Source organism: Rhinoderma darwinii, chromosome 2 (genome assembly GCF_050947455.1).
Source record: "Rhinoderma darwinii isolate aRhiDar2 chromosome 2, aRhiDar2.hap1, whole genome shotgun sequence".
Classification (NCBI taxonomy): Eukaryota; Metazoa; Chordata; class Amphibia; order Anura; family Rhinodermatidae; genus Rhinoderma; species Rhinoderma darwinii.
Window position 1 is genome coordinate 448811970 of NC_134688.1, and position 23560 is coordinate 448835529.

At 42.8% G+C, this 23560-nt stretch overlaps 1 protein-coding gene across 1 annotated transcript in view; it reads right to left on the reverse strand.

Annotated features, from left to right (window-relative positions):
- TMPRSS15 (transmembrane serine protease 15) overlaps nucleotides 1-23560 on the reverse strand; it is a 259431-nt gene that overhangs the window by 224937 nt on the left and 10934 nt on the right. The window contains exons 2-3 of the mRNA XM_075851216.1: nucleotides 19065-19192; nucleotides 15087-15154 (exon numbers count right to left, since the gene is read on the reverse strand). Of these exons, the coding sequence (XP_075707331.1) occupies nucleotides 15087-15154; nucleotides 19065-19192 (196 nt within the window). The remainder of the gene's footprint in view (nucleotides 1-15086; nucleotides 15155-19064; nucleotides 19193-23560) is intronic.

A 23560-nucleotide genomic window follows, 5' to 3' on the forward strand; every position in this document is an offset into this window, starting at 1 on the left:
AACATCATCATCCCATAAACAAAGGGGTAGGAGGGCAATTGCCCGAAACAATCTCATATATCTTCTGTATAACCTACATGATTAACAAAGCAATTGAGTGCTTATGAGAAAACCTCTGAAATTGATGAAGTATTTGAACCCTTCATATTTGGAAACCATAAAAGGTGGACTATTTTTTGCTGTCTCTTAGATTGCTGTATATGCATACTGATGAAAACAGAATAATTATACACGACTGTGACATATGAATATATGCGCTCATATCGCAAACGTTTATGTTTTAAGAAATTTAAGTAAAAGTTATTTTTTATATACACTCCGGATCAATCTTGTTTATTTGTTATAATTTACGGAGAAAATTTGACAAACCATACTGTCTAGGTGGTAGATGATACACAAAACCACGAAACATATATCATAGCAATGATCAGCCTCCTCACAATCACATTGTGTCGATGCCGATCGCTACAAACCACTAAGATGCCGCAATCGCTTTTGATCACAACATCTAAGGGGTTAATGGCAGGGATCGGAGCTAGCTCCATTCTTGCCATTACAGCAGGGTGCCAGCTGTAACATACAGCTAACACCCGTGGCTAATGTCACAGGTTCAGCTTCTGAGCCTGCACCATCTTTCTTCTGCGGCTGGAAGCCTTCTTGTCTGGGCGGGACCTAGCAGGCTTCCGTACTTGGCAGACAGGAGCCCATTGTTTGGCCTCCGGTCTTCCAGAGCAGTCATCGGAATCCCGCGATTGCATTACGGGGTTCCGATTACGGGGTTCCGATAAACACGATAGATGCATAGATGCTTGCTTTTGAGTGTTGCATTTAAGGGTTTAATCGGCCAGGTCGGAGGCTAGTTCCGGTCATGGCCATGCAGCAGGTTGTCAGTTGTAATATACAGCTAACAACAGCTTCTGAGCCTGCATCAGCAACACAACGTACCAGTACGTTGTGTGGCATTAAGTACCTAACGACAACAACGTACTAGTACATTGGATGTTGTTAAGGGGTTAAAGAGCCGTTCTTTTTTTAATCAGGGGTAGTGACCAGAAAAATTGTGATTCTAGCATTGTTTTATTACTTATTATTTTTGCAGTGGTTACCGTGTGGGAAAAATTTAATTATAGTTTTATAGTTGGGGTCGTTATGAATGCGGTGATACCAAGTATGTGTACTTTTTTTTAACGTGTTCATTTTTTGACTATAATAAAAGACTTATTATAGGAAAGAAAGCATTTTTTGTTTATGTAACTTCTAACTTTTATTTTTACACTTTCTTAAAATATTTTTATGATCTTTTTTTGTAAACTTTTTTTACTTGTCCCACTAGGGGACAATTAGACGTGCAGCGCTGATCGCTGCTATAATACATTACACTACCTACGTAGTGTAATGTGTTCTAACTGTCATTGTGACGTGACAGTCATTCTGCCAGAAAACCTATGAGGACCAGCCTCTGGCTGGTCCTCATAAGCTTCCGTACATGGCAAGGATCACCAGCCACCGCAAATGCATGTGGTGGCTGACGATCTGCTCTAAACCTCTTAAATGCGGCGGTCGCAATTGACAGCCACATCTAAGGCGTTAAGAGCCGAAATCAGCGGCGATGGGCCGCTGATCGGCTACACGGAGAGCAGGGCAGACACTCTGCACAGTTAACTGCCACTGCGGTGTAGCGCCACACGGTGGTTACCTGTTAAAGCTCGGACGTAACTGCACGCCCAGGTGTTCAAAGTTCCTGCTCACCTGGACGTGCATTTACGCCAAGGTGCGGGAAGGGGTTAAGCAATAAAAAAATTGGTTGAAAAGATGTACTGTATATAGTGCATACCCTTTAAAATAAAAGTATAGACACTTATTGCTAAAGACTAGTCCAGTGCCACAGAGTGCTACATCTAAAAGTAAGTGGGAGTTTCTGAAATGTATTACATGAACAGGTGGTCTGACACACTAGGGCCATGAGACAGGCTGTGAGCAGTAAAATAATTTTTCAAACATTTTAGAACACTCTGGACAAAACTAATATACATTTATGCGTTTCATATGCCAGTCTTAACTTGAAACCCGCTGGAATAAGATGCGACAATTCTTTTAGGAGGTGCACACCTATGTTGCCTCTTCGGCTGTCTGTGCGCCACAGAGTATAATCTACGCTGGCTACGAGCTGCTGTAGATTCCTGCTATTATTTACCACGGATGTCTCCTTTCCCTCCCGCTAAACCCGCCTACTTTAAAAGTGCAATGAGCGGTAAAATATAGCAAAAAGTTGCAAGTATTGCGTTATTATGGTGTGTAAACCATAATTTGTGACTTTTTGACCTCAGAGAGCTGGTATTAAGCTGTTCTTAAATTACCGCTTTTATGTTTGCCTAGTTCTGGGCTAGAGGGGACAGTGTAGGACCTAGGGATTCAAGAATATCAAAGAAAAAGGCCCTGCGCTAGTCATAACACAGTGTATCAATTCTACCCAAAGTTTGAATTAGTATAAAAGGGATTTCAGATAAGACAGGTTATTAGATACGACTTTGCTTACATCTGATTATATTTGTAGGATAGACAGACAGACAGACAGACAGATAGATAGATAGATAGATAGATAGATAGATAGATAGATAGATAGATAGATAGATAGATAGATAGATGGATGGATAGATGGATGGATAGATACGAGTTTATGATGATAGATAGATAGATAGATAGATAGATAGATAGATAGATAGATAGATAGATAGATAGATAGATAGATAGATAGATAGATAGATAGATATCCCCAAGTATATGTAGGCTTAGTCCCAGTTCTGGGTGTATGTGCAGCGTAGGTTCCAACCTCATAGAGAGTTTGCCTTGTCGTGGCATGTGAGCTCACACAATTTGATAAAAATTTGCGCTAAGAACCTCCCTATTGTAAGTAGATTTAGCAGTAATGCATATTTATTTGTATTTAGTGGCTTAGGTGGCATTAGTGTTCACAGTGTGCTGTCGCCATTTTCTTGTGTGCTGTATAAATTTGCAGTCACGGGTGTTCTTGCACCTGTATACACGTTTTGTTTCACTTTGTTGGAATGTGCTGTTGAAACTTTTGTGTTGTTTATGTTTTTCATATATGTGGGCAGGGGCGTAACTAGGAAAGACTGGGCACCATAGCAAACTTTTGACTGGGGCCCCACCTCCCCTGGGTGTCACACAACCCCCCCCCCCCTTGTAGATAGTGTCTTTTTTTACAAACCCCCCCCTTTTGATAACGCCATACAGCCCCCCTGTAGATAACGCCATACAGCCCCCTTTGTAGATATCTACAGAGGGGGCTGCATGGCGCTATCTACAGAGGGGGCTGTATGGCGTTATCTACGGGGGGACTGTATGGCGTTATCTACAGGGGGTCTGTATGGCGTTCCCTACAGGGGGGGTGTATGGCGTTCCCTACAGGGGGGGGGCTGTATGGCGCTATATACAAGGGGGGGCTGTATGGCGCTATCTACAGGGGGGATGTATGGCGCTATCTACAGGGGGGCTGTATGGCGCTATCTACAGGGGGGCTGTATGGCGCTATCTACAGGGGGGGTGTATGGCGTTATCTACAGGGGGGCTGTATGGCGTTATCTACAGGGGGTCTGTATGGCGTACCCTACAGGGGGAGGTGTATGGCGTTCCCTACAAGGGGGGACTATATGGTGTTCCCTACAGGGGGGGCTGTATGGTGCTATCTACAGGAGGGGCTGTATGGCGCTATCTACAGGGGGGGATGTATGGCGCTATATACAGGGTGGCTGTATGGCGCTATCTACAGGGGGGCTGTATGGTGTTATCTACAGGGGGGCTGTATGGCGTTATCTACAGGGGGTCTGTATGGCGTTCCCTACAGGGGGAGGTGTATGGCGTTCCCTACAGGGGGGACTGTATGGCGTTCCCTACAGGGGGGGCTGTATGGCACTATCTACAGGGGGGGCTGTATGGCGTTATCTACAGGGGGTCTGTATGGAGTTATCTACAGGGGGACTATATGGCGTTATCTACAGGGGGGACTGTATGGCGCTATCTACAGGGGGGGCTGTATGGCGTTATCTAGAGGGGGGACTGTATGGCGTTATCTACAGGGGGGGCTATATGGCGTTATCTACAGGGGGGCTATATGGCGTTATCTACAGGGGACTGTATGGCGTTATCTACGGGGGGACTGTATGGCGCTATCTACAGAGGGGGCTGTATGGCGTTATCTAGAGGGGGGACTGTATGGCGTTATCTACAGGGGGCTGTATAGCGTTACCTACAGGGAGTCTGTATGTCGGTCCCTATGGGGGGGGGCTGTATGGCGTTCCCTACAGGGGGTCTATATGGCGTTATCTACAGGGGGATGTATGGCGCTATCTACAGAGGGGGCTGTATGGTGTTATCTACAGGGGGGCTGTATGGCGTCATCTACAGGGAGTCTGTATGGCGTTCCCTACAGGGGGGGTCTGTAGGGAATGCCATACAGCCCCCCCCCCACTGTAGGGAACGCCATACAGCCCCCCCTGTAGGGAACGCCATACAGCGTCCCCCCTCCCAAAAAAATGCGACCTACAGTGTGTCCTAATAAAAGACATGTATCCCCTATCCACAGGATAGGGGATACATGTGTGATCGCTGGCAGCGATAAGGAGAACGGGGGACTGAAAGTCCCCTGAAGTTCTCCATGACTAACCTCCGACTTCCGACGTCTGCGCAGCTCACTAAAAATGAAAGGAGCGCTGGTCACGCATGTGCACAAGCGCGACCGGCGCTCCATTCATTTCTACGGAGCTGCCGACACAGACCCCGGAAGTCCGAGGTTTGTGATGGAGAACTTCAGGGGACTTTCGGTCCCCCGTTCTCCCTATCGCTGCCAGCAATCACACATGTATCCCTTATCCTGTGGAGAGGGGATACATGTCTTTTGTTTAATGGCAGAGCGGGGAGATACCTCCCTGCTCTGCCGTACTGTTCAGTGGCGTCCCGCTGTAGCAGCCATAGCGGCTGCTAGCAGAGCCTCCGGCCATGGTGGGGGCCCGTGCCGGCGGGCGACACGGGCCCCCTCATGCCGCGGGCCCCGTAGCAGCCGCTACGGCTGCTACGGCGGTAGTTACGCCACTGTATGTGGGGTTAGTGACTGCCTCCATTTTTGATCTTGCCCTCCCCCCATTCTGCCCTGGGTGATTTTAGTTAGTTTAATGCTGGTTCCTACCATCCCAAAGTATATGTAGGCTTAGTCCCAGTTCTGGGTGTATGTGCATCATAGGTTCCCCTGTCGCCATTTTCTTGTGTGCTAGATAGATATAGATAGATTTTTTTGTATGGTTTCAGAACTAACTTATTGTATCATTTCACTCTCTTCCCTTCAGATATTATACTACATTTATCTCAATCTATGGATATATATAATACACAATTCTTAATGGTGATTGTTTTCTGTTAGAAAGAATTTACACTGAAGAAGGTTTGCTTATTTTATAAAATGTATTTTCAAAAGAATACTTTTTGAATGGCTGAAATTTACATTGACCTCCATCAAGTTTACAGTTTTAATCTTGGGAATTGTGCAGTACTGTATGCTTTTGTTTGAGCATGACATGGTTAGAATCCAATTTGAGCAAAAAATGTCAGCATAATAATCCACCCTGTGCAGAGATAATGGGCTAAGAAAAGTCAGAAATTGCAGAATAGCAGCAAACTATTTATTAAATAGGCAGTGACACTGTAGGATTTAGCAAACATAAGTAATTTAGTTTCTTCTCTAAAGTACAAGCTGCTTATATTTGTAAATGCAATGTTCTTTCCAGTTCCTCATTACAACGGAATTAATCCAGGCCGGACTTAATTGCATTTATATTTCCTACAATTGGCAATCATTATTCTCAAACTCTAGCATTTACTAATAGAATTGGGTAAATCATAGAGATATATTATATAAGCTGAGTGGGGAATAAAGTACCCTAGCCTGATTATACAAAAATCTATCTATCTATCTATCTATCTATCTATCTATCTATCTATCTATCTATCTATCTATCTATCTATCTATCTATCTATCTATCTATCCAGCCATGATTAAGAACGCAGCTAGCGTTTGAAACGCGTAGGCTTCCTACATCCCCTCACTTCTCTCCCAGCACCTGAGGACATCATTCCGATTGACCTCTTTTAAAATAATTCTCATTAAACTTGGAACAAGTTCCTTTTTAGTTGCAGCTACGCTGGATCCAAACCATCTGTTTCTCTTGTATCTCATACAACGCGTGCCGACGCGAGGATCCGTGCGGAGACCATAGTACACCAACCCAGGGCCGCCATCAGGAATTTCAGGGCCCCCTACAGCTACATTTTCTGGGCCCCCCTACCGTGGCACCGCCTGTTAACGGTACTCCGTCCAGTACTATATCATGGTACCCAGGGCCGCCATCAGGGGGGGTATTATGGGTACTGATGTGAGAGGCCCGGCCAAACCTAATTGAAAGGGGGGCCCGGCAAACTGCCGCGACTTGCCTTTGGTAGAAAAAAAACAGGCCCCTGCAATGGGGCCCGTTTTTTTCACCAAAAGAATGGCATGAGCTGCGGGCCCCCCTTTCAATTAGGTTTGGCCGGGCTTCTCACATCAGTACCCCTAATACCCCCCCTGATGGCGGCCCTGGGTAGCATGGGGGCCGTCAAACACCGCCGCCCGTGCGACCGATCACGCGCACCCGCAAACTCCCGCGCATGCGCACCGGCGACCGCCTGGAACCGCGCACCGAATTTTGAGGCAGATTTTGACCTGCCCACACTATCTTGCCGCGTTTTTTGCCTGCGGCGATTGAGGACAGCAGACAGAAAACGCAGCGAAAAATGCATTTTCTGCCTCCCATTGATTTCGATGGCAGGTCAGAGGCAGAACCGCGGCAAGAAAGGATGTGCTGCTTTTTCTTTTTTCCGCGACTGGCTCCCATTGATTTCAGATTAAATCAATGGGAGGCGGTTTTGGAAGTTTTTTGGTGCTGATTCTGACGCAGTGTCCGAGTCAATATCAAGGCCCAAAAACGCTGAACTGGGCCTTATTGTTAGGGCTTATTCAGACGAACGTGTAATACGTTCGTGAAACGTGTGTGATTTTCACGCGCCTTGCACGGACCTATGTTACTCTATGGGGCCGTGCAGACTGTCAGTGATTTTCACGCAGCGCGAGTCCGCTGCGTAAAACTCACGACATGTCCGATATTTGTGCATTGTTCGCGCATCACGCACCCATTGAAGTCAATGGGTGCGTGAAAATCACTCCCAGCACTTCCGCAGCCGTATAAGCTATGAATGAAAACAGAAAAGCACCACGTGCTACAAACATACAAACAGAGTGTCATAATGATGGCGGCTGCGCGAAAATCACGCAGCCGCGCATCATACGCTGCTGACACACGGAGCTGTTATGGACCTTTTGCTGTGCTATCACTTTCACTTTCCGTTGCGGGGTTCACCCGACAGAAACCTCAGACGGAACCCCGGAGCGGAAGCGAACAGTGATGTGAACAGGCCCTAACACAAAAGTTTTGTATTTTTTTAAGCTGGTTCACAAAAAAAAATAATTCCAAATTCTACTGGACCAACTGCCTATTTAGAGAGCGGCAGCAGCTCCAGGAGCGACATCATAAGGGACACACTAGGCGGATATGCTGAGTAAAACTACACAGCTTATCCCGGGAGCCGCAGGGAATTCCGCCAGCAAAACCGCACCAAATAGTGGCGCAGGTTTGGTGAGGTTCGTCACCATTCCGGCTGGTTTTCGAACGGAATTAATAGCGCAGTCGACTGCGCTAATGGTGATGGAAACGGAAGCTGTGCTATCACTTTCACTTTCCGTTGCGGGGTTCACCCGACAGAAACCTCAGACGGAACCCCGGAGCGGAAGCGAACAGTGATGTGAACAGGCCCTAACACAAAAGTTTTGTATTTTTTTATGCTGGTTCACAAAAAAAAATAATTCCAAATTCTACTGGACCAACTGCCTATTTAGAGAGCGGCAGCAGCTCCAGGAGCGACATCATAAGGGACACACTAGGCGGATATGCTGAGTAAGGGAATTCCGCCAGCAAAACCGCACCAAATAGTGGCGCAGGTTTGGTGAGGCGTGTCCGCTGCGGGAATCCTGCAGGGAAAAAAAAGTTTAGACTTGCCCCGGCCGTAGTCCTGGTGACGCATCTCTCTCTTCTGAACGTAGCCCCGCCTCCTGGGATGAAGCTGTAGACCATGTGACCGCTGCATCAGTCACATGGGATGAAACGTCATGACAGGAGGCCGGGCTGCGCTAAGAATAGAGGATCGCGTCACCAGGACTACGGCCGGGGCAAGTCTAAACTTTATCAATTTAAAAAAGTACCTTTTTTTTCTTCTCTTGTGTGATTTTTGCGGCAGAACCGCAGCATTTCCGCAACAGAGGAGCAGCGATTCCACAGAATACATTGACATGCGACTTAAAAAGCCAAAGCCACACGGCAGGTCCATTATTTTTGCAGCGTGTGGATGAGATTTGTTCTAATCTCATCCACTCTGCTGCGACTGTGATACGCTACGGATTATCCACAATAAAATGTGCTGCATAAAATCTGCAGTGTTCATGCCTAGTGTGTTCCTACCCTAAGGCCGGATTTACACAAGCGTGTGCTTTTTGCACGCGCAAAAAACGTGGCGTTTTGCGCATGCAAAAGGTCCATAACAGCTCCGTGTGTCAGCAGCGTATGATGCGCGGCTGCGTGATTTTCGCGCAGCCGCCATCATTATGACACTCTGTTTGTATGTTTGTAGCACGTGGTGCTTTTCTAATTTCATTCATAGTTTATACGGCTGCGGAAGTGCTGAGCGTGATTTTCACACACCCATTGACTTCAATGGGTGCGTGATGCGCGAACAATGCACCAATATCGGACATGTCGTGAGTTTTACGCAGCGGACTCGCGCTGCGTGAAAATCACTGACAGTCTGCACGACTCCATAGAGTAACATAGGTCCGTGCGAGGCGCGTGGAAATCACACACGTTTCACGGATGTATTACACGTTCGTCTGAATAAGCCCTAACAATAAGGCCCAGTTCGCAGAGTTTTTGGGCCTTGATATTGACTCGGACACTGCGTCAGAATCAGCACCAAAGAACTTCCAAAACCGCCTCCCATTGATTTAATCTGAAATCAATGGGAGCCAGTCACGGAAAAAAAGAAAAAGCAGCACATCCTTTCTTGCCGCGGTTCCGCCTCTGACCTCCCATCTAAATCAATGGGAGGCAGAAAATGCATTTTTCGCTGCGTTTTTTGTCTGCTGTCCTCAATCGCCGCGAGCAAAAAACGCAGCAAAAAAACGCGGCAAGATAGTGTGGGCAGGGCAAAATCTGCCTCAAAATTCTTTAAGGAATTTTGAGGCAGATTTTTTTTTGCCTGCAAAATACTGTGTGAACAGGGCCATACATAAACAACACTTTGAGATAATTTACTCACTGTCAGAAGAGCTGCTCCCACTCCAGTCCTCTTCCGGCGAGGTCTTCCAGGGGAGGTCTTCGGTCCAGACGTCCAGTCCTTCACCTCCAGCCAGGCTCCAGGTAAGTTTTGTCCATGTGTGTCCGCGGCTGCGCGCGCTTCGTTCGCGGGTGCGCGCGTGGTCGATCGCGGGTGCGCGCGCGCGCGGTCTCCAGTGCGGGCGTTCGTGGATGCGCGCTCGCGAGTGCGCACGCGCGGGAGTTTCACTGTGAGCGCGATCGGGTGCGCGCGCGCGGGCGGACGGTTTGACGGCCCCCCATGACGAGGGGAGGGGGCCCGCAGCAGCAGCAGCAGCTCACGACATTCTTTTGGTGAAAAAAACGGGCCCCATTGCAGGGGCCCGTTTTTTCCTACCAAAAGAATGTCGAGGCAGTTGCCGGGCCCCCCTTTCAATTAGGTTTGGCCGGGCCCCTCACACCACTACCCCTAATACCCCCCTGATGGCGGCCCTGCACCAACCTGTACTTACAAGGTGAGCTGGAGGTTCCCCTCCTCTTTTTTTCTATCTATCTATCTATCTATCTATCTATCTATCTATCTATCTATCTATCTATCTATCTATCTATCTATCTATCTATCTATCTATCTATCTATCTCTCTCTCTCTCTCTCTCTCTCTATCTATCTATCTATCTATCACTATCCCTGTTTTATATGTACCAGGGAATAGTGGATATACTGCTATAGTGCCAAGTATATTCTCTGAAGGAGGAAATATAACAAAATAAAAAAGGGACCCGCATCCTTGTGCAGACCCATAAACTCTTTTATTATCATACTGGTAGCCTATACAAATGGCTACCAAGCATACCTTCCACCATTCATGTACTAACCAATACACATAGCCACTGATTCTAGAATTGTGTCATACAGGAAATGCAGACCCGGGGCAAAATTACTCTATTGGGTTTACACTGGCCCTCCTACCACTGCCTAGGTCTCACAGCACTGAGGTGTCCTGTCTCAATGGCAAGAGTACCATGTAGGCTTCCAAAGGTTAGGATATTACCCATTTTATATTTAATTTTTTTAATCTAATAGTTAAGTAAATAATGAGTTTTATCCCTCAAGCAAGGACATTCTATATGCCATAATGATCAGGTAAAATGTAATAATTTGTTAATATTTTTTTTTTTTTTAGGATATCCATGTACTTTTGTGCTTGTTTGTTTTTTGCTTTTTTGTAACAGTTAAAGAGGACCTGTCACTAGGTCATATAAGTTGAACTGTTTAACTGACCTGAATAGTAGGGTCTCCCTGATTCCAGCGCTGTTTTTCTTTTTTTTTCCTTGACCCCCCTTCCCCATTTCAGAGGTATGGCCCACTGTTGTATTGGCTCCCTGTATGCTAATTTACTGTAGTTATCCAATGGGGTGGAGCTAGCTTAACTCTATCTGATTCTGACCAATCAGTGCGAGGGTAGTTCACGCCCTGTTGGCTAACTGCAACATAGAATAGGGGGAGCCAATATATAACAGTGGGCCATATATCTGGAACGGGGGGGGGGGGGGGACAGAAAAAAAAACAACAACTGAGCTGTTCAGGTCAGTAAACCAGTTCAACTTATATTACCTTGTGACAAGTCCTCTTTAAGGTTTTATTTTTGTAACATTTATATAAAAAATGTTTCCTTTTTAGTATTAGGCCCCTTTTACACCACATTGTTTGCTTTATCCTAAAGAGAATGTTTTGTTTTTTTGCCATAAAAAGTATGGGAACATACTGTGTCTGTATATTATTCCAATGTTTTCTAAAGGTCAAACCTATACCAAAAGTGTTTCATTTAGACATAGAGATGTAGCCAAGTTTATCTTGACTTGCCATTGAAAAAGTCAAGTTAAAGTGTCCTCACAATGTGTATTTAATGTGTTTAAAGTCAAGATAAATATGGCTACATAAAGGGAGTAAACATATAAAGGGCATAGACTACTTCTCCACTTTTTAAATCCACTCCTGGTTTTTACTTCAAAAGCTGCATCAAAAAACCTGATTAAAACCTGCACATTTGAATACACCCTTAAGGAGACAGCTGCTCTCAAAGAGTAGCATGAAGTAAAGGACAGATTCGCCAATTTTGAATTCTTTAATATGGAGCAGTAATATGACCTCCATAGGTGTACGGGGCCCTATTGATCCTCTGTATGCCTTCGATTTCATAGGTAGGAATACAGTCTTCTTTGTGGATTTATGCAGAATACGTAATGCTCTATCAGATGCCTCATTTCTTCTGTGGGAGATTACTGCGATATTCAACACCAAAACTATACTTTACCAACAATAATAATAATGAAAAAAAAGTTCTTCCACTTTCTGATGTGGGGCGCGAGGTGTGATGAATTTGAACTTCCATGTGCCTCACATTAATAGTAATTAACCCAATCATGTTTCTCACAGTAAGGCCTTATTTACACGAGCGTATTTCACGTCATCACGCACATCGCACAGACTTATGTAAGTCAATGGGGCCATTCAGACATTCCGTGTTTTTCACACAGCGTGTGTCCGCTGCATGAAACTCACTGCATGTCCTTTACTTGAGCGTTTTTTGCACATCACGCACCCATTGAAGTCAATGGGTGCATGAAAATCACGGAGATCACACGGACGCACATCTGTGTGCTGTGGGTGATTCGCGTAACGGTTGCTCAAAAAATGATGAGAAAAAGAAAACCACCTCCTTCATTTCATTTTGCATACGTCAAAACCACTTGACTTAAGGATGCCATATGCGCAAAAAATAACGCAGACACGCACCATACACTGATGACACACGGAACTGCAGCATTTTGTTTAAGTGCACAAAACGCACACATTCGTGTAAATAAGGCCTAAGGCGGAATTTACACGAACGTGTGCGTTTTGCGCGTGTAAAAAAAATGCAGCGTTTTTCCTGCGTTGCAGTTCCGTGTGGCATCAGTGTATGGTGCTGGTCAGCGTTTTTTACATGCGTATATCAGTCGTATGTAATGCGTTTCACGTCAGCAAAATACACTGAAGGAGGTGGTTTTCTTGTTCTCATCATTTTTTGAGCAACTGTTGCGTGATTCACGCACAGCACACGGATGTGCGTCCGTGTGCTGTCCGTGATTTTCACGCACAAGTATAGGACATGCAGTGAAAAACACAATGTCTGAATGGCCCCATTGACTTGCATAGGTCCATGTGACGTGCGTTGTTTTAACGTGCGTAACACGGATGTGAAATACGCTCGTGTGAATTAGGCCTTATAATGGACAACATTGGGTTAATGTGTGAGGTACATGATGGGGTTAATTACTATTAATGCGAGGCACATGGAGGTACTGAATTCTTGACACCTCGTGCCTTACATTAATAAGTGAAAGAAAGCAGTTTTTACTTTATTTTATTTACAGCGTGCACATCATACATTACACTGTAAATTGGTTGCGCAGGTTATTACGATCGCGACGATACAGAATATGTGTATATTTTATGTATTGAGACTTTTAATGTTTATTGTAAAAAGTGTGTGTGTATTTTCGTAAATTTTTTTTATTTAACATTACTTTATTTTTTTAAATTTTGTATTTTTAAACTTTAATGTACTGGCAAATATCTATACGCACATCACTGTGGAGAATTACATAAATAGAGTAGCGCACAGTTTGTTCTGTTGGGGTAAGAAAAATGCCTTGATAGAGAAGGTGAAACATTATACTGGATGTTGGATAAATAAATCCATTTTTTTCTGAGTGCTGCTTCACTTTCTCTTCATTTTGGCGTTCAGTATACAAGGAGAGGTCACTTCTTTGTTTGAAGCCAAGCACCGGCCTAGTTAGGCGTATAACCACAGTGCTGCTCCAATCCTCTGTTTTTAGCCTGTGTACTGATAGCACACAGGCAGTTGTCAGAACATACCTAAGGAGAAATTCACACGAGCGTGTGCGTTTTGCACATGCAAAAAACGCAGCGTTTTGCGCGCGTTGCATTTCCGTGTGGCATCAGTGTATGGTGCATGACTTCCTTGTTTTTTGCGCTTATGGCCACGTTATGACACGTGGTTTTAATATTTAGAAACATAAATGAAGGAGGTAGTTTTATTATTTCCTTAATTTTGTCAACAACTGTAGCGCGAATCACGCACCCATTGACTTCAATGGGTGCGTGATGCGCGAAAAATACTCAAGTATAGGACATGTCGTGAGTTTTACGCAGCGGACACATGCTGCTTGAAAAACACGGAATGTCTGAACAGCCCCATTGACTTACATAGGTCCGTGATTTTCACGCGCGTATCACGGACGTGAACAACACTTGTGTAATTAAGGCCTAAAGGCGGATTAACACGAACGTGCTATACGTCCGTGCAACTCGAGTGGTTTTTACTTGGGTCGCACGGACCTATGCAAGTCTATGGGGCAGTGCAGACTGTCTGTGAGTTTTGCGCAGCGTTAGTCCGCTGCGTAAAACTCACGATTTTGGTGTTTTTCGTGCATCACGCACCTATTGAAGTCAATGGGTGCGTGAAAATCACGCGCACCACACGGAAGCACTTCCGTGGGACGCGCGTTATTCGCGCAACAGCAGTAAAAAATGAATGTAAACAGAAAAGCACCACGTGCTTTTCTATTTACAGACATCCAAACAGAGTGCCATTAATGATGGTGGCTGCGTGAAAAGCACGCAGCCGCGCACCATATGAACATGACACACGGAGCTGTTAGGTGCCTTTTGCGCACGCAAAACGCAGCATTTTTTGCGTGTGCAAAACGCACACGTTCGTGTAAATCCGCCCTAAGTGTGACCTAACAACAGGAAATATGGTCAGACAGCCCTGGGGTCCTTCAATGGACCCTGAGCTGTTTGCCCATATATGGTATCTCCCTCGATTCAAGAGTTCTCTCTGATCTCCACCGTTAGAGCGGGGCTGCGGTTGTGTAATACAGCCATTGCCCGGCTCCTGAGAAGTGTGCACGTGCGGTCAGCATGATGTGATGTGGCCGGCGCTGCACTAATTAGCGGCGGTGCCGGCACTGGACATGGGGTTGTTTTGCAGTGCGCCCGCCATGTTCTCTGTCTTCAGTGCTGGCACTTATTAGGCCCCATGCACACGAACGTGTTTTTGCGGCCGCAATTCCCCCGAAAATCCACGGGAGAATTGCGGCCCCATTCTTTTCTATGGGGCCATGCACACGACCGTAGTTTTTGCGGTCCTTACACGGCCCGAGAGCCCGGACCGCAGAAAGAACGGGCATGTCTTATTACGGCCCTGTTCTGCGGTCCGGGCTCATTGAAAACAATGGCGGCGGCCATGTGCATGTCCCGCGATTTGCGGGCGGCCTGCGGCTGACAGTCCGCAGCCGGCCGACCCGAAAATCATGGCCGTACACACGGCTACGGTCGTGTGCATGAGGCCTTAGTGTTACTCATTTGGAGCAGATCTACTGTCCAGTTATATAGTGTGTTTTTATGCATTACTTTATATATCATTTGTCTTTTTTTAAAACTGCATATGCCATGTACATTTAATATTATAATTCATGCTACAGGCAATATATACAATGAGAAGGTGACATACTGTATATGTGTGCAGTTCTGTACAATTTATATCCTTACCTGAATTCCAAAATTTCTGATGTTCTATATTCCAATTTCAGTTGACTGGCTTGGAAAATTTCATTTATCTGTTTAATAAAAATATATAGTTTTATTTTATATAGCGTTGTCAGTCAGTGCATCCCTAGAAACCAGTTTATTTCACATCATCTAGATTTTCACTGAGCTAATGCCAGAGAGGGGATAAGGAGCCTTGTATGAATTGGCCAAACGTGTATTGATACCTAGGGCATACTTACCCAACATTAATCCCGTATTGCAGGGATAGTTTAAGCTCCATCCCCCAAAACAACCAGAAGTGCTCTTGTTTATTAAAAAATTTGAATTTGCCCCAGCCTTTTTTCAGCCCAAATCTCTGCAGTGTCCCGCAAAAATGAAGACTGTTGGCAAGTAGGGCAGGGAGGAAGGAGCAGTAACTTCATGGCATCTCCAGTGGTACATTTCCTGGGTAGGGAAGTTGGATCAAGTAATAAAAGCGCTGCCATTATGACTCTGTACTATTGACTCTGTGCTATTGAATTAGCTGAATGATAGCTGCCAGTTTATACATTTTTAACAGTCTTTTCAAGATTTCACCTGTCTGTACAGCATAAAATACAAGATTTTTTTAATATAAAAATGCTGACTAGATTATTATAGATATCACTGAATGTTTTATAAATTGAAATTAATATCTGGGATATTGTGACAATTATTATTTACAATGAGAATTAATCACAGATTTCATTATGTTCCTGTGGTTCAAAGACTAATCACTTTGATAACTCAGCATAGTACCCCCCCCCCCCCATATAGTCTCACATACGCTTCACATGACACATGTTGGTAGACCTTGTGGAAACAACATTTGCTGCCGAAAGGTCTACAGCAAACGATAAATCTCCTATTCAGCATAGTTTATTCTGTCTTAAAGGCCATGTACTCCTTTGAAAGTTTTTTGTTTGTTTTTTTTTAATAAAAAGGTCAATCAGTGTGTTTGGTGCAACTTTATAATTTGTTTTTATTAAAAATTATTTTTACTTTGTGAGCTAAAGCTGCTTTGTATCCTGTATACATAGCAGCTGTATCGTTCGCTAAGACCTGAATCCGTTAGCACCGCTGACCTGACAGGTTCAGTGTCAGCAGGTCCTTCGTATCTCTGACGCACAGGATCTACCTGTAATCTATCACATCTAAGTTACGAACTTAGATGTGATAGATAACAGGTGGATCCTGCATGTCATTGATACGCAGGATCTGCTGACACAGAACCCGTCAGTTCCGTGGTCCTGACAGGTAAAGGATTCAGCGTAAGATACAGCTGCTCAGTATGCAGATGACAATGCCGCTTTATCTGATAAAGTAAAATGTATTTTTAATAAAAACTAATTATAAATTGCACCAGACACATTGATTGGCCTTTATATTTTTTCAATCAAGATAACATTAAATTAATCAGAAATACACTCTATACATTGTTAATGTGCTAAATGACTATTCTAGCTGCAAACGTCTGGTTTTTAATGCAATATCTACATAGGTGTATAGAGGCCCATTTCCAGCAACCATCACTCCAGTGTTCTAATGGTACATTGTGTTTGCTAACTGTGTTAAAAGGCTAATGGATGATTATTCACTGTATAGTTTGATAAAAAATCTGATTGTGCTCCCACAATATGAAAAAATTAATTATAAGGTTCACTGAAGTGACAACTGAGTAAAATATACCTTTTAATAGTAACTTGTTTTAAAAACAGGGGTAATACACCACTGTGACATAAGCCCCACCGTGAAAATTAAAAAATGTATTAAACAAAAAACACTGAGTCATTCTGATACATATATCTCAGTGTTTATAACGATGTTTGTCTAGAATCAGCATATAACCAGGGCACAACAGTAGTACAATCCCCAAAATAAAGCACAGGTGCCTGAAAAAATCGGATCTCCTAGCGCTGGGTGTAACACAATATGACTGTCCCCAAATGCAGACGTTCCATAAACAATAAACGACCCTTCCTTTCCTTATTTTTGAAAGAAAAGCACAGTTTTTTTCAATGAAGATAACATTAAATTAATCAGAAATACACTCTATACATTGTTAATGTGCTAAATGACTATTCTAGCTGCAAACGTCTGGTTTTTAATGCAATATCTACATAGGTGTATAGAGGCCCATTTCCAGCAACCATCACTCCAGTGTTCTAATGGTACATTGTTTTTGCTAACTGTGTTAGAAGGCTAATGGATGATTAGAAAACACTTGAAAACCCTTGTGCAATTATGTTAGCACCGCTGTAAACAGTTTTGCTGTTTAGAGGAGCTATAAAACTGACCTTCCTTTGATCTAGTTGAGAATCTGGAGCATTAAATTTGTGGGTACGATTAAACTCTCAAAATGGCTAGAAAAAGAGAGCTTTCATGTGAAACTTGACAGTCTATTCTTGTTCTTAGAAATGAAGGCTATTCCATGCGAGAAATTGCCAAGAAACTGAAGATTTCCTACAACGGTGTGTACTACTCCCTTCAGAGGACAGCACAAACAGGCTCTAACCAGAGTAGAAAGAGATGTGGGAGGCCCCGCTGCACAACTGAGCAACAAGACAAGTACATTAGAGTCTCTAGTTTGAGAAATAGACGCCTCACAGGTCCTCAACTGGCAGCTTCATTAAATAGTACCCGCAAAACGCCAGTGTCAACGTCTACAGTGAAGAGGCGACTCCGGGATGCTGGCCTTCAGGGCAGAGTGGCAAAGAAAAAGTCATATCTGAGACTGGCTAATAAAAGGAAAAGATTAATATGGGCAAAAGCACACAGACATTGGACAGAGGAAGATTGGAAAAAAGTGTTATGGACAGACGAATCGAAGTTTCAGGTGTTTGGATCACACAGAAGAACATTTGTGAGACGCAGAACAACTGCAAAGATGCTGGAAGAGTGCCTGACGCCATCTGTCAAGCATGGTGGAGGTAATGTGATGGTCTGGGGTTGCTTTGGTGCTGGTAAAGTGGGAGATTTGTACAAGGTAAAAGGGATTTTGAATAAGGAAGGCTATCACTCCATTTTGCAATGCCATGCCATACCCTGTGGACAGCGCTTGATTGGAGCCAATTTCATCCTACAACAGGACAATGACCCAAAGCACACCTCCAAATTATGCAAGAACTATTTAGGGAAGAAGCAGGCAGCTGGTATTCTATCTGTAATGGAGTGGCCAGCGCAGTTACCAGATCTCAACCCCATAGAGCTGTTGTGGGAGCAGCTTGACCGTATGGTACGCAAGAAGTGCCCATCAAGCCAATCCAACTTGTGGGAGGGGCTTCTGGAAGCATGGGGTGAAATTTCTCCCAATTACCTCAGCAAATTAACAGCTGGAATGCCAAAGGTCTGCAATGCTGTAATTGCTGCAAATGGAGCATTCTTTGACAAAAGCAAAGTTTGAAGGAGAAAATTATTATTTCAAATAATAATCATTATTTCTAACCTTGTCAATGTCTTGACTATATTTTCTAGTCATTTTGCAACTCATTTGATAAATATAAGTGTGAGTTTTCATGGAAAACACAAAATTGTCTGGGTGACCCCAAACTTTTGAACGATAGTATATATATATATATATATATATATATATATATATATATATATATATACATATATAAAATTCCTTTCAAAGGTGTACTACATAGCCTTTAAGGATGCAAGATAAAGTCTGAGTAAATATTTTAAATTCCGTGGCCTTCTATGCTCCTATGCCCATGGCGCTGCCTGTACAGCCACATATGGAGTTCCTACAAGAACATAGTATGCGGCAATACTGCCACGTGATGCCTCTGTACGGCATCAGGTATGTATTATGGCTCCATACAACTAGAATGGCTTCTCTATGTTTGTATCTCTCCTCTTTGCAGTAGGTGCGATTTGACTAGTAACAGAAGAAAACTGCTATAATATAACCCATGTGCAAAATTTCTTTTTTTTTAAAAAGTTACATTTACTTACCATCTTTTGCACATCAAAAGCAAGGATTTTAAAGTCGGCTGAGTTCTGGTCTTGCAAACTGGATGTGTATGTTGCTCCTGACACTATTTTAAAGGATCCATATGCTGTGCTATTGTTGTCAGGGACACCTGGAGAAAAAAAAAATAGCAATTTATTAAATTTTTATGCGTCAAATATGCATGCCTTGTAAATATGTAAACTCATTTTTTAAACTCATTTTTGAAAGTAAACAAAACAAATAGATAAATGTAGCTCATAAATAATGAAGATTTTCAGACATTGTTCTGAAAGAAAAGAATGTAAAAAAACCTTAGAGGAATACTATGTGTATGCAGCACATGCGGCAGACTACAATCTCAGATGTAGTTTTCCATGAAGAATGCAGATGCTATTTCGAGACATAGTTTTTTGCTTCTTTACGCTATAGTTATAGCTACTCCATTATGTCAAGCCTCTTTTATTTTATCTCAGAAATCCACGCATATGAAACTATAAGCTATATTTTTTACATTTCATTTATTTTTAGCTATAATTTTATATTATATTTATAATGTCATTTTTTCCAAAGATTTGCTGTTTTTTTTTGTGTTTTTTTTTATACTTATGTTTCATATTGTAACATAGATTATTTTAAAATGACATTTTATATTATTAGGTTCTTTAAAAATACAGTTAATACTTATTTGTAAAGAATTGCATTTTATTCCAAACTGCAAACGTGTAGCACTGACAGATTACAATGCTTACTTTAGCAGTCATGGGTTTTATAATGTGGTCAAATTGACTATAAATAATGCAAAAAATTGTTGTTTTTATGATGAGGATCAGGGTTTAAAGACTAAAAAAACATAAGCTCTGAAGGGTAAAAAAAAAACTGACTACAAACCCTCATATAATGATAAAGATATTTTCCACGAAAACATATTTTTTTCACAGTAAATTGTTCTTATTTCGATATATCATGTATATCGATTGCCCCACCTGTACTTTTTGAAGCAGGAACAATAAGTGTTCCAACCATTCCGACAGATTTCATAGATCAAAACCTTCTTAGCACCATAACAATCATGTCAATAGAGAGGCCTAGAAAACTCACTGGGGCATATTTACTAATTATCTATCAAATTTAGACAGCTTAGAATTAGATTAGATGCGCCCAATTTATCACAGTGGCTCATGCTGGATGATAAATTTGGCGCACATCTAGACACTCCTGTCTAACTTTATACCACCTCTTGGTTAGATTATTTTAGACCAGTGTTAGGCACATATTATGCCACACCCCTTTTCTGCTAAGCCACACCCCCTTGTCAGACAGGTCGAAAACATCTGTTCTTTTTAGTACATTTTATTGATAAGGGCATGGCCAGACGTGGCGTATTTCTGCCTACACTGTCCGCATCAATGCCGCACATAATCGGCGTTGCAGATTCTGTTGCGGCTTTGCCTAACATGTGCAGTAAATTGATGCGGATTAGCCGTTGCGTATCCGGATGAAGAGTACTTCCTTCTGTCTTTTAAAACATTTCATCTCAGTCTGGCTATAGACCTCGAAACACATAGGTCCAGCCAGAATGAAGAAATATCCTGTTTGTAAAACCAATATGCAACGCAACACACATAACATCTCAGGATTTCATTGAGGAATATTCAAACTCCATTGAGGTCAATGGGGAAATTCCGCAATAAGTCCGCAACAAGTCCGCAACAAGTCCGCTACACGTCCGCAACAGCCAGTGTATGCTGCGGACACCAAATTCCGCACCGCAGCCTATGGTCCGCAGCGGAATTTTCCGCCACGTGTGCACGAACCTACCTAAAAAGGTGTGGAAACCAATGGAGAAAATGTCCGCATGGGAATTACAGAGCAATTCCGCCGCGTCTGGCCATGCCCTAAAGGTGTCTAAAATATTTGAGCCAAAAGTAAGATGCAGATTAGGCCTGAAATCTGTTGCAGCACCAATGGTAAATCTGCCCCGTAGTCTTTTTGACAGACATAAATTTGGGTGTTGTACTTACTCAAAAGGACGGCCAATATTTGCTATTTTGCTATGCATCAGATCTGTTTTCTATAAGACCCTACTTGAATGGAATTATCGTGCTACAAGTTTTTATGCTATACATAACAAATATATACCATTTTTAATACTATTTCTGGCAAGTATTTTCATTTCTGAAACGACAGTATGTGGTGTAGACTACCTACCAAATGCAAAGCTCGTTTTTTACATCATTGTATCTTTAACAATCTATTTTGCTACATTTTGATGCAAACACAAAAAAACATACTTTTCAGGTAAAATTCGCACAAAAAGAAGAGTGTGACAAGAACTGGACCTAATAAAAGAGAAAGTGCTGCATTCACAGATACTCCACATATCTAGGTTTTATCTTAACTAGATCTTTAGGAAATGACAGAAATAATAACTATAACCATGTGTAACTTTGGAGCTTTCACAAATGCACACATTTTTCTCAAATCAGATTTAGAGACACAAAATAGTAAACATACTCCAACCCATAGACTGAAATAGACCTAGTATATAAAAAGCCGGTTTGTAATTAACCAATGTGACTGGAATCTGTATCCATAACCCCCCCCCCGCCCCCACGCACGCACACACACACACACACACACACACAACTTTACATTTCTATCATTTCCATCGCGACTAATATATGGCAAATTTATTGTTTTGGAAATCTTATTTCCAGCCCTGAAGGTTTGCTAGCACTAGACTAAAACCAAAATAGGAGTTGACAAGTGGGCTTTTCAACTGTCAAAAAGTCATTTTGGTTGGACCTTAGTAAAGATCTGTTATTATACATGGATTAAGAAAAACATCATGAACATTACAGTTCATTGAGATATAGGGAACCTCCATTGATAGATATTTAGAGACATGGAAATCTGCAAACGTATGGCATTAAAGGACCCTTTGGTCTTGGGATGAGTCTAGGTCTAAGTGCACAGACACCACCCCCCTCCCCCCATTGATGTAATCTTCTAAGACTTCGTTCACATTGCGTCAGAGGCTCCTTTAAGGACTCTGTTGCCGATCCGGCTGCGCTGTTGTGTCCAGTAAAATCACAGACACCCCGACGGAAAGCCGACAAAACCTATTAAACCGTTGGTTCCGGTATTCCCTGGCACAACGCAAGTATGAACATAGCCTAACATGTTTCAATGACTTGTCACAAGATAGTTAACAACAAAGCTTCACTTCAATCACATGCAAGACAGAAATAATAATAAAATAATTTAAAAAAAAACTCATAGAAGTTTCAGTGGTTAAAGTGTAGAGAAAGTATTTTTTATTCTTTTTAACACCTGACTGCATGACACTGTCATACATTACAGAAAGCCTTTTTTATGATGGTTTCCAATAGTGTTCATTAGCAGAGTCTCTACAAGAAATAGATAAATTGTGTCACTGAATCCTTGAACTAGTTTATTTAAGAGCCAACAACCAGAGACAAAATGTGAGAGTGATTTCTTACACATTCAAGACTATCTTTCATAACAGCCTAAACTGAGGGATATTGGTTTCTGGACAATGAGAAAGTAACCATTAGGTCTTCAAGATAAAATTACCCATAGTCTTTAAGATTGTATTGCTTGCGAAGTAGGAGTAATGCCACCCCAAACCATCTGTGATGCCCCTTTCAGAGTTATTGATTAACTGTTAGACTTTTATTACATATTTATAGTAGAATATTTATATAGGTATGTATGGATGGGATATTTACAGTTCTATGCTCTAGTTATCCCTAAAGGTTACAGTAAAATGTAAATTATATCGTATAACAGAAAAATAAAGCATTAGGGTAGTCTTAAAGGGGTTGTCCGCCCAAAAAAAAAAAAAAGATTTATTATTTTGCTTTTCTGAAATGAATAAACTTTGTAATATACTTTCTTTTTCAAACTTGCACAGATCGCATGCTTTCAGTCCCCGTCACAGGGACCCGGAAGTTTGGGCTGTTTTAGTGGTGAATCGCGGACATAGGGGATGGAGCTCCCCTCTCTTCTCTGTGTGTCGATGACGCGGATGTAGGGGCTGGATGCCTGGCTCTATTCATCTTTTTAAGCAAGCTTAAGTCATAAATCAGGTGGCTGACTTATGATTAATTGAGCCATGCAGCCAGCCACTTTATCCGCATCAGCGACACACAGAGAGGAGGGGAAGTTCCCTTCCCCCAGAGCCTGTGTCGTCGCGTCACCACAAGAACGGCCGCTCCAAACATCTAGGTCCACGCGACGGGCCTGAAAATCTGTGATTCGTGTACGTTTGGAAAATAAATTATATTACAAAGATTATTAATTTCCCGAAAATATAAATAACAAATAGTTTTTATTTCCGTCGGACAACCCCTTTAAGTATTGCCTGTTTGGGAGGGTGGACTGTATACAACCATGCATTACAAAGTTGCCTCATTCATTTGAATGGGCGATGTTTAAATCGATGTTTTCCATGCAGTACCGACATGCCGAAATT